The 13,227-nt window shown below is 38.2% G+C and overlaps 1 protein-coding gene across 1 annotated transcript in view; it reads left to right on the plus strand.

Annotated features, from left to right (window-relative positions):
* The window catches only part of LOC139121162 (protein Wnt-7b-like), a 31,911-nt gene extending 28,384 nt beyond the window's left edge, over positions 1-3,527 (plus strand). Inside the window, exon 4 of the mRNA XM_070685838.1 lies at positions 787-3,527. Within this exon, the coding sequence (XP_070541939.1) occupies positions 787-1,257 (471 nt within the window). The 3' untranslated portion in view covers positions 1,258-3,527. The remainder of the gene's footprint in view (positions 1-786) is intronic.
* Positions 3,528-13,227: the final 9,700 nt, after the last annotated feature.

Consider the following 13,227-nt stretch of genomic DNA (forward strand, 5'->3'; position numbering starts at 1 on the left):
GAAAGTCAGATCTCACACGCAGTATATTACATCTATAAACCATCTATAGGAATTCCAGTGGCTTTAGAAGTTGCTCGAGAAGCGTGAAACAATTCTCTAGACACTGGACTATTATCGGGCACGGTGAATATTCCCAGGCGCCGGAAACCTGGTACGTTGCCATCACAGTGGATTCCTGGACCGTGGGGATATCCCGCTTTTTGTAGGTAGCAATTCAAAACGACTTTGTAACGCGATATCTGGCCTGGCGCACACAGTAACATGTATAATATGTAATGTTTCGTCGTTGATGACTCAGAGAAACCTTAAAGGCCATACATGGATAGTGTCTATCTGAGTCCTCGAAAAGGTATTGCTTAGGAGAAGACAAAAGTTTAGTTGTTTGAAAAATGATTTTATACTCACGTATTTTATTAATGTTCGTGCAAAAATATCATTTGTATGCAATGGTATATTGTTTTAGACAGGTAGGTATCTGTCTGTCAATAGCTATCATGTCGTCTGTAGAAATACATAATAAACTTAAAGTTCAATACTCCAAGTGAGTTGCTGTAGTAAAATATACTCGAGTAACGGGCATTATTACTTTATTTGAATTTATTTTTGTTAACACTGCTTTGCTCTTTGCATCAAGCCCATTACTTCCGTGGGAGAAACCTGAAAATTTTGCAAATAGATAGACGTCGACAGATGGCGATCGGTTCACACTGAAGTCCTACCCTTCAGATTTCAAACTTGAGTTGTAGTCCATGCACAAATAATTCTCTTTTTGTGTGTCATTTTCAGGTCATAAAAAATAACATGTACACCAAGTGCAAGTGTCACGGTGTCTCTGGTTCCTGCTCATCAAAAATTTGTTGGAGAACAATGTCAAAATTTCGCGTGCTTGGAGACGTGTTGATGGACAAGTACTATCAAGCTATCCGCGTCAAGTACGCGCGCAAGAAGAAACGTTTGCGCCCCCACGCGCGCCAGAAACAGAAGAAAGTTCGGCTCCCGCAGGAAGAGTTAGTGTTTCTTGACCCGTCACCTGACTGGTGCGAGCCTAGCAAAAAGTACCACTCTGTTGGTACCCACGGACGATATTGTAACAAGACTAGCAGAAACAGCGATAGCTGTTCACGTATGTGCTGCGGACGAGGCTATCAGACGATGGAACGAAGGGTCACCGAGAGTTGCAATTGCAGATTCCATTGGTGCTGCGTGGTCACGTGTGAAACTTGCGTAAGAGACGAAGAATTGCACGTATGCAACTGACCTGCCAAAACTTGTATACTTTCCAAAAATTTCTCAACAGGGTATAAAAATCGAGTTGATCTTAACACTCACTTTGAAATTTTTGTGAAACAGATTCGCTCCTGTTAACAACGACAGGGTATACAAATCAAGCTGATCTAAGCACTCATTTTGAAATTTTTGTGAAACAAAAAAGTATCTCCCTTTTGAACTGAACATCTTGCGGGGTAAAATCCCTATTATTGAAGCGAGCTACCTCAAGATATAGTTGTAATGACAAAATTATGTGCTGTGCATTTCTATGAATGACGTAGTGTCTGTGGTTACTTCACGAAGTCTTGTACGCCAGGTGTGAGCGAATGGTGAATTTTGTGAAAGTAAATCGCGAAAGCACTACAAGGAAACAATAGCAGACTTCAAGATTTTGGCATCTCTCTATGGACATGGTAGTGTCACAGAAGTCGTGTTTGGAGGACACCGATCCGACATGATCGCACTTATCAGGACAAAGATTACGTATGTGTAGGGGTCATATCTACACAACTACTGTTCAAGTGGACTTGATGTTCCGAAGTTCCAGTGCCGTGAAGAGAGTCGTATCGGTCCGATTACGTTTCGGAGGTAACTTGTTGGCGATAGAGTGCAAGTTCTCATATGGACTCTTTTCAACACGCCCAGTCCGACGCTTAACGCCATTTCAGGCGGCATCCTTTGAAAGGTACAAGTGAATACGTAGATTCAGAGATGCAGGGCGTCGAACGCTTGGCTATGTCTCCAAGCAGTTCCCACCATATTTCTGCGTAGGATGCAACTTCTACCAATGAAACATTATGTAACATGAACTCTAGAATGATTATTTCAAACTTACTGTCTATAAACAATGATAACAAAACAAAGAGAAGTTTCTTTTTTTTTCATACAGTGAGACTGCGAGGCTCTTGCTTACCGGTGTATACTGTCATAAGACCAAGGGCATTTGAACGGCAATATTTAAAATCATTTAGCCTTAAAGATCAAATCGGATCGAAAAACTCCTTGATTATTATAATTTTTTTTAATTGTACATTTCCGATGAAAATGACTGTATTTCTGTGGTGCCATCATTTGTTTTTATGCGTTTTCAGACGTTACCATGGTGATACAGCAAACCAATCACAACTGCAGTAATGAATTAACTCGATACGTCACGATCACAAGGTATCCTCGGTTCATAATTGAATCATAGTTTCACATAAAACATTGCTATTTTCAGACAGGGTGTAGTGTATTTGTAGCTTTTATCAAGCTCAAGTAAGTTAATGCATGGGTGTTTGTACCCATCAGGCCCAAAAGTAAGAAAATGATCAGTTATCTTTAAAAACCACGCGATTTGATTGATATTTGGCCTAATTATTGGAATTATTAAATTCTTTAAAATTAATGTCTGCCTAAATCTTGACGAGTTGAGTCACGTGACCAAATCTGATATTTTCCCGCCAAAATTTATGTCTTTATTAATTTTAATATTCCAACCGTAACCCGTTAAATTTTCTTGATTTTCTCTGCACTTTTGGAAACAACATCTATCATATTCTTTCAAAAATACATGGCAATCATGAAACTCTATCTATACTTCTTTCTGAGATTCAAAATATTCATGTAAAACGTCAAAAATATTGTATTTGTTTTTTTTTTGTAAAGAAATATTATTCAAATTCAATAATTTTGCATCTGCCACTCGTTCCAACACAAGTTCCTATCCCATTTTACATTAATTGGTCATAATATTTTAAATAATTTTGATGTTTAACGGTTGGAATATTCAGTTATTTGCAATATACAATTTTGGCGGGAAAATAATAGATTATAGTCACGTGATCTGACTTAGGTAATATATTATGATAAATTTCAACTTAATCAAATGCCAAACATATTTTGGCAATTTTCAGAATTTCTGACCTGGTCTGATGAAAAAGTATGTTCAAACTGATTTTACATGTATGTATGCCTATGCCCATGCATTAACATACCTGAAAGTTTATATTGTCCCATCATTGTTCTGAAGGGGAAACAATGACCTATATTCTTCGTCAAAGCCTTTGGTATTTATTGTAAACACCCATGATATAGATAGTTTATATCGATGTAGATAAGAATGGGTTTGAAGTTTTTTTATAAGCGCTAATTCTTGAATCGTGGAAATTGTACAGAAAAAAACGTCTCTTTGACAGAAGTGGTTGCTACGATACAGTAGTAACCGGATGATCGAATGTGATCGATAGAATTAAACAACAAGGTTCACGTGCACGTTACGTCTTTGCGTCTTGTTTCTCGATAATTCCCAATATTGTGGCTCAGAAAATCACAGAAAGTAGAAAAGTGCTCGGATGCGAGAAATTGTTACTGTCCATGAAGGAATATAATCAGTAAATGTAAAGAGCATTTCTCACTAGAAAGATTGTTATAATTCAATCAAATTTAGTCGATTTGACCGCCATAACCGGGAGGACAGATTTGTAATTTTGTCGCAAAGATCCAGCAGTATCTTTAGGGCGCTTTCCAATGTTGTTACTGCGTTTGGAAAAAAACAGTTTCTTATATTTCCATTTCGAAAATCATAACTGCAATCCCCAGTGTGTTCATCTTGTCAATCAGCTTGTATATGAGTGTGTGTCTGTGTGTCGGTGTCTGTGTGTCTGTGTGTCGGTGTCTGTGTGTTATGTTGTTGCTAGAAACCAGATTTCACTCCGGACCGCATTTCATCAATTGTCATGACAACCATAATATTGTTCATGGTACGCATTGCTGACAAGGCAAATACGTTATCTTCAACACACTATAGGGAGACGAATACAAATGTAAAACCTGTTTTAGAAAACAACACTGACAGTGAAAGTATTATCAAGAGTATAAAGCCATTGTTCTGCAAAGCGAAGAACTCTTTCACATGTGCATTAAGTTTGATTTACAACAATTCTTTGCTTTTCATAACTCACTGAAGCCACAAGTGACAACTTCGATGTAGTTAACTAGCTCGCCATAGTAATTAATTAGCGGTTAGAGACCCCGCTCCCATAAATATTAAAGCAGTCATACAATGTGATCAAAGTAACACTAAACGCCGAAGTAACGACTGAGCCGAGTACGGTTTTGGCGGCACGGGAAAGCTACTCTCCAGTCGTGTGATAAAAGCTGTAAGAATCGACCTTTTAACACATGTAGAGTTATGGGGAAAGACCAAATGCCGCAGAGAGGCAGCAAAGTACGATTAAAGAGATGCCAGGCGAGAAGTGGTGTCGATAAACTTGTGACTTCGGGGCGATGCGATATCTGGCATGCAAAATCTCGCCGCAATGAAGCCAGACAAAAAGAGTACAAAAACGTGAGACACATTTCGTTACAATTCCCACATGACGGACAATATATGTACTGTATGCATTGGTTGCATCTGTAAGCTTTTTGAATTGCGCTCCCTCCCCCTCCCCCCCCAAAAAAAAACGACCAGACCCAAGGCCCACAACTAATGCAACATCACACGTACACAGTCAATGAAACTTCTCTTGGGTACAAGGGTTGCATTCCGTAGAACGTAATAAGTCAAGCAGACTTTATAGCCAGAGTGTTTATTATCCTCTTGGAATCCTTGTTTGATTTAACTGCCTGAGATATATTTTCAAAATTGATGAGATTTTCACTGCTCACAAGCAAGACAACTCGAAAAATGCCGACAAATTTTTGGTCAGGGCCTGTTCTTACTAAAACCGCCATACTTTAAATGTTGCCTTATATTCCCGCGTCCATTACATCCGACTTTGAAATCGCCTTGCAAGTTGAAGGACAAAAGTCAATACGATTGGAACTAATTTGGGATAATTGGATTTTCATATTTTTCAAACTTTTCAAAAGTGTTAGGTGCCCTATAGCTGAATGTTGCAATATTGCAAATAACTCATAAAAACAAATGTGTAACTTAAAAAGAAAAGTAGATGAGATTACATTTGCAGATTAGATCGACATTACTCCACCATCCAATTATCCCATAACTAGTTCCAATCGTGGTAAACATAACATTTAATATTACCATCATCATTTTTGTTCCGGAAAGTGTATCTTCTTCTCCAACTTCTTCATGAATACGAAATACAAGGCCTTGCAAATAAAATGATTGTTGCTGACGACAAATTAATCGTAGTCTGCTACTTCAGACCGAAATTCGTCAGTCAACAAAAATAATTTGCAGGCTGCATTTTTACAAGAACAAGTGGGCATTTTGATGTAATTTTGAAAGAAGAACGATAAAATGCACTTTTTAAATGAGAAGCTGAACATGGGTGATGAAGTAATACTATAAAGTTACAGTTACGTGAGCTTTAATATTCAGACGGCACTGTCTGTGACTCTCTTTCTGACCATGGATGTGGGCACAATATACAATTAAAGATGAGCGCTCAGGCATGGCACTATTCAGATCGGAGAGGTCAAAGCCTTCCGCCGCAATGACAGAAGATGGAATGTTCACAATCATCCAGAACAGACGTTGGAATCTTTCGAAACGAAAGCTCGACGGGATTTAAGTTCTGCAGACCAAGTACAATTTAAAGAGTATCATATTTATTTGTTTAAACAGCGACGCGAAAACAACGGCACTGACAGCCACTCAACCGACTTAGCAGACAGGCGTTTTGCACTGAAAAGTCCAAACGAAGAACCATCGTAGTTTCCACAGTATCTGCCAACTCATATTTTAGCGAGGTTAGATTGGTTAAAGGGCTAGTAACTGTACCTTTTGATAATTGATTTCACAATTTTTGTTTTAATGTCTATTGCAAGTTCTTGTGCTTCTCAAATCATTCTGAAACACAGAGACTCACCACTCCGCCGGACCACTTGAACTGCGAGGGACCGTGCTTGAACACAGCATGTCGTGTAAAAGTTCACCGGGGCACTTGAATTGAAGCCGGGACTAGAATTCGTTTTTCAATAATAGTAATATAGTCTACACATTACAGACTAAGTTGACTGCCTGAAACTCAACTAATTTTTTTTTGAGTAGGACAAAAATTGATATACGAAACAAATATAGTGAAAAAATACCAAAAGCTACTGTCTCTTTGAGAAAACTACGCTCTGGGGCCAAAACTACGCATTGGTTATCGCTTTAAGTAATTAACTGTACAATAATCATCAAGATATGGATGCCAGAGATGAACATATATCAGTCGTCACGTTTTATCGAATGGATAAGATGCAGCGCATTCTGTCTCACTCACATCCTTGTTTCTCTATTCATCGTTCCTTCGGTTTTCCCAATAACTTGGAGAATATGAATCGACGAATAAGTGTCTGGAAATACAGCCAAAGCTGTTAGGGGTCATATCACTTGACATTATTTTGACATCATATGGAACAGGCCCGACGCAGCAAAAGCAGGCGATCTCCAAATCATGCAAACCACGTGTGTTTCGCTTTGAACACATTGGAGGGGAACAGGTATCAATTGAACACGCGTGTTGGAAATGCAACTCCCAGATATGAAACTGAAGATGGGGGCGCGGGCCTGGAGGATAATTGAGATCAGCAAGGTCATAATTCTTGAACGTAATTACTTGAAAACGGAAAAGTCATTTGAAGAAATATGCTGGACAGAGAGAATATCAGTCACAGTACGATAGTGTATCGCCAGACACCGCTGTGTGGTTGAAAACACACACGCAACACGAATGTAAGCGATCACGCCGTTCAGGAACCTGCCCAGAACAAACGAAATCACGTATTCGTCCGTTGGAGGCAATGTTCATTCAATGATGACAGGCGCGACAAAAATACGGGTGCCGATTTCATTTCTATGTGATCAGCAAAAGTTTGAACATACGCATAATGACGGTATCTTGTTAAAAGTTTATACACATTATCCGTCATTATGACCATTTTAGTCACACTTGCTAACGCACAACATGTGTATTCCACAACGTAAAGTCATTTGCGACAAGGCAGTGTTGTCAAATACCGCGACATGGTTGAAGAAATTAAATAAGAAGAGGAAGGGAAGTTGAATTTTTATTCCATCATGAAAGGTGACTTTAAAAAATCAGTTTCTTGGAGATGAGTCAAATTTGTGAATTTAACCTTTGAGCTGTATTTCCTCGGCGTTATTTGGGCATTTCAAAGTGTTACGCCAGGGTTTCGAATCACTGTTGTTTTGTTGTTGTCTATTTTTTTCAATTATATTGGGTCATGGAAAGTGAACAAGAACGCCGCCGGAGGGCGCACACCCAGCCTTCTTGTGTTCCATGCCCATGGTCACATGGGCAAATACCATTGATATGGCATTTGGTTTTCAGAACATTTTACACGCCGCCCGAGCTTAGCTCGTTCTTAAAATTCATAATTAATAGTCGATTATCGGATTGCATTCAGGGAACACAGTCATTTCTTTCTAATAAGGAAGAAATGAACCAGTAAAACTGATGGCACCATTATACAGCTTCTTTCAAGAAAGTTTCAGTCACGGTGACAACCGTGACGTACCTCACCTTCACAGATTATATTCTTTTCCTTTTACTATGGGGGTATGTTGCAATATTAACTTCAGTTCCTGCATTGTTTCTTCCCTAACACCCCATTGTCAGTTCCGAAAGGGGACAAACATATACCGCGTCTTGCAGATTTATTATTTTATTTCGTGCATCACGCATTGTTTCATTTGGCAGACTGCAGAAGTTATTGGCAGAAGTGGTGGCTATGATACAGAAGTACCCGGATGATCGAATGTTATCGATAGATCGATAGTCATTGGAACATTTTTGCAGACTGTGTTCATCGAGTGATAAGACTGAAGTATTGAAAGTTGGAACTTCCCGCCGAAACAAAAAAATTGAACACAAAGATATACCGATAATGAATATAAAATCGAATGTGATCGTGCAAATGCTAGAGATAGAGAAAATCAACTTTGTAACCTTTACCCCATATGTATGCAACAAAAGAAGCTACCAGTTTCTTATAAAATGCAGGCACAGACGCAAACATGTGGATCATTTACATGTATTTCTCTCGTGCCGTCTGTGTTTGCCGCGCTTTCTGCTCGAGTACTTGCCAAGGACAAATGCGGCATGGTGTATGTATAATGCTATTAATAACAACGATTTAACCAGAATTTAGAAAATGATACTATCTTGTCGGCATTGTGGGTCTTTCAGGTGATATAACTTGAATTTGACACGACCATGCGTTAAACACGGAGAAGATAGAAACAGTATGGGTGCATGCTCCGAACGCAAGGACACGTTTCTGTAATGGCAATGACTGTAGAGAGATATTTAAGTTCCTGTGAAATGTCTTTGCACCGAATAACCGAATGAGGTAGTAAATTTATTTTTAAACCTTACATCGAGCAGCAAATATAGATAAACACGCAAAGATTTTCATAACTCAACAATCCGCTTCGCATTTTATTTCTTTGCAGTAATCTTTTCCTTTTGGCTGGAAAATTCAAATGACCGGATATGACTACGTCCATTGGGTACACGGTGACGAAATTTGTTGCCAAAGTGTTTCGGTTTATTTAATACATGAATAAATATGCCTACTAATCTCCACAAAGTTTCAATCGACATTGAACATTATATTGCGAGCTGAAACTGATTTCTCACCAACCTTTCAAATCTGAAACTCAAGTTAGTCAATTTAGGCAAGAGTATAGCTCATTTAAAAGACAACTCAAATTCGGGCACTACTTTCTTTACGGGTTATCTTCCTGGGTAACCAAAACACTCCGCGTGACAGTGAAAGCACTCATACATACAAAGGATCAATCCATACTGCAAAAAGTTCAGACAGGGCACAAAACAAGCAACAAAATAGACAATTTTCTGCACTTTGGACTCGGGGTTCACTCAGGGTCATTGACCCTAAAAGTAAACTGAGTTTTCGTCATGCAATTCTTTGCCCTTTTGGTATAAGGGGAAGATGCCGGATCATTTTCCTAGCTATATGTCCTGTAAAAGGAATGCAATGTCACTCTAAGTTTTTGACCGCGAGCTCATTAAAGCTTACCAACCTGTAGACGCCTTTAATCCAAAAATTGACCTAATAAGTGGTTTTATGTCGGAAAAGGGTCAAATATATGCTTCGATACAAGCTTGATATACTTAGAAAGTTTACTTCATTAGAATTTCGATAGAAAAAAAGGAGAAAATTCTGCCATAGTCTACCCGCTCCGACGAACACAAGCCAAAAACGCCCTCACACGGCTGGGTACTCGTCTCTGCTTCTTTGAGAGGACAACGTTTCTGACACTAACTCCTCGTCTCACTTTACATATCCGTAGGAACATGAAGCAGCTTCATATCAGCTGTCTTTCACCTGTTAATCTCAAGTTCAACCAGAATTTCTGCATGTCGGAAAACTAGAACTCAGGTACACTGTGGCAGCTTAGCCTGCCGACTATGGATAATCAAAGTACTCCGCATGACAGTGAAATTACTAATCGCCACAAAGTTTCCACCGACATTGAATATGATATTGGGAGCTTAAAGTGATTTCTCACCAACATTTCAAATCTCAGTTCAAGTTAACAAAGTTAGGCAAGAGTATTGCTCACGTTAAAGACAACTCAATATTGGGCACTACTTTCTTTACGGACTATCTTCCTGGGTAAACAAAGCACTCCGCGTGCCAGTAAAATCACTCATCTATACAAAGGATCCACCCATACAGCAAAAAGATCAGACAATGCACAAAAAAGCAGCAAAACAGACAATTTTCTGCACTCTAATAATAAAATAATAAAATATTGACCTACTAAGTGGTTTTATGTAGAAAAAAGGTCAAATGTATGCTTGAATATAGGCTTGCCTTATATTTTGAATGGGCTAGCCCAAAACGCCCTCACACGGCCGAGTACTCGTCTCTCCTTCTTTGAGAGGGACAACAGTTTCTGACACTAACTCCTCGTCTCACTTTATACATCCGTAGGAGAATGAATCGGCTCGTTCACATGGTAAGCTCAAGTTCAACAAGAATTTCTGCATGTCGGAAAACTAGAACTCAGGTACAACTTACCCTGTCGACTATGGATAACCAAAGTACTCCGCATAACCGTGAAATAAGCTTAATTAATCTCCACAAAGTTTCCACCGATAATGAATATGATATTGGGAGCTTAAAGTGATTTCTCACCAAAATTTCAAATCTCAAGCTCAAGTTAATCAAGTTAGGCAAGAATATTAAAGACAAATCAAAATCATCACCATACAACAAATGCCCATCACTGTATAACAAATCCCCATCACTATATAACGAATGCCCATCACCATATGACAAATGCCCATCGCCATATTACGCACATCACCATATAACAAATGCTCATCACCATGTAGCAAATGCCCATCACCATATAACGAATTTGCATCACTATATAACAAATACACATCACCATATAACAAATGCCCATCACCATATAACAAATGCCCATCGCCATATAACGAATGTGCATCACCATATAGCAAATGCCCATCATCATATAACGAATGTGCATCACTATATAACAAATTCACATCACCATATAACAAATGCCCATCGCTATATAACACATGCCCATCACCATATAACGAATGTACATCACCATATAGCAATTGCCCATCACCATATTACGAATGTGCATCACTATATAACAAATGCCAATCACCATATTACAAATGCCCATCACTATATAACAAATGCCCATCACTATATAACAAATGCCCATCACCAAATAACAAATACGCATCACCATATAGCAAATGCCCATCACCATATAGCGAATGTGCATCACTACACAACAAATACACATCACCATATTACAAATGCCCATCACTATGTAACAAATGCCCATCACCATATAACGAATGTGCATCAAATCATCATTTTATGTCACTTAAGACAGCTTCGGCTTTCCATACAAAGCACTCCGTTTGACAGTGAATACACTCATCTATACAAAGGATCCACCCATACAGCAAACAGTTCAGACAGGGCACATAAACAAGCAACGATTGATTTATAGTCTTATTAGTTATTCAGTGCCGCAATTACTGTGCTTTGCGTAGGGCGATGTTGACGTTATCACTTCTTGGCTATACCACTTCTAAATATTGCCGGCAAAGGATATTTGTATACTTTGGACAATTCACTGGAAGGCAAAACGAGGAGTGGAAGTGTCATAACCCTTTAATGAATGAATGCCACTACGAAAGCTTCATTTTATAATTGTATCGTCACTTTGTATAATTAACCTTCTAACCAAGTGTGGTTGCTTGCCTTTTTTACATGACTTTAAACTGTGCGATAAAATAAAGTCTCATAAGTGACATAAATCGATTATTATTGCGGAATTGGCAGTCCTTACCTTAGGCTGTCGTTTGTTTTTTCATTTTCTATGTTGCAATGCTTAGGCTGCGTTCACACAGAAAAACAGTTATAGGGCTGGAGGAATTTAGGAGGGATTCGAAAATTTTGGGAGCAGTAGAGGGGGAAATTGAAAATTTTGCTCTGCCTAAAGGGGGACCTGAAAAAATTTTGATCACTTTTTTAAGATTCTAACATTTGGGGGTAATTCAATGAAAATTTAGTAACATTTTAATGTCATCAAAATGTTCTAATGTTAGTAATAATTAAGATCTAGAACCATTTTGTCGCATTCAATTACTCCTGTCTCGAAAAAATCTAAAAATGTATGAATTTTTGTATAAAACAAACAAGAAGGCCAAGTATCGAAGCAGAAGCTGCAACTGTTGATATTTTTCAACATTTCTATGCAGTTCATCAAATAAAGTGCCTACAGCATGCGGAAACACAATATTCAGTTTATTGACAAAAGCCTGTATATGTGAATATTAGGCAAGTCATTTGCCAATGATATAAATGCGGGGTACATATTCACAGGCTGTGTTGGCAAGCTGAATACTGGACAGCTCAACACGCTGTGGGAAGTAGAGCAAGAACGCAGTTGTATAAACTGAACAAAGTTTATTGTCAAAATTATCAAAGTTAATACAGCTATACTGCGCCGCCACTGCCTACGGGCAGTATCACTGTCACTGCATACCGACAGTGACAGACATCACATAACTCCGACTATGAAGTAGCTGAAGAAGAGTTTGGGTCATTTGACGCTCATGACAGTGAAACATACTTGTACATAAGATCAGGCCTAAGAGCAACACGTGGAAGACCAGGAAACTTGAAAGTTATCAAGGATTTTTGAATTCTGGCATATGAGACTAATCAAATACTAAAGAAAAAAGACAGGGGTCACAATGCTTGATTTTCTAAATTTTCACATTCTCATCGTAAAATAACACAAAAGTAAACCTTTGTACAGTAACACGATTGGAACTAATTTGGGATAATTGGATCTTTATATTTTTCAATTTCTCAAAAGTGTTAGGTGCCGTACAGTTGAATGTTGCAATATTACATATTACTCATAAAAACAAATGTGTGTAACTTAAAAAAAGAAGATGAGGTTACATTTGCAGATTAAATCGACATGCATCATCCAATTATCTCGAGTTAGTTCCAATCATGTTCAGTAAAGACTCTAATTTAAATGAAAAAATGTGTGACTAAATGGAATTATTTTAATTTTACAAAATATACCGTTATTACACCAACAATTTCAGAGGTTATAACGTTTATTTAAATGGAATATTTTAACCTTCCAGTATTTTCAATTTTGTAAAATTTATAAGTATCATCTAATGTATCCAGGAATTCACACTTTGCATACTCTCTCATGATCGTAATTTTGTGTGATCTTCAGCAGGTGCCATTCGCATGGCCAGATCGAGTTGGATTAACTCAAGTCGGCTTCGACTGATAAATCAAAAAAGTCCACTGATGGTTTAAAAATGAATCAATTTAAGAACTTGCCGTAGAAATATGGCTCTACAAACTACTAATAACAGGTAGTGTTGAAAATCTGCGAGAAGAACTGCCCAATGCATGTTTATTTTTTTCTTTGCGTGCATC

Source organism: Ptychodera flava, chromosome 21, assembly GCF_041260155.1.
Source record: "Ptychodera flava strain L36383 chromosome 21, AS_Pfla_20210202, whole genome shotgun sequence".
NCBI classification, from domain to species: domain Eukaryota; kingdom Metazoa; phylum Hemichordata; class Enteropneusta; family Ptychoderidae; genus Ptychodera; species Ptychodera flava.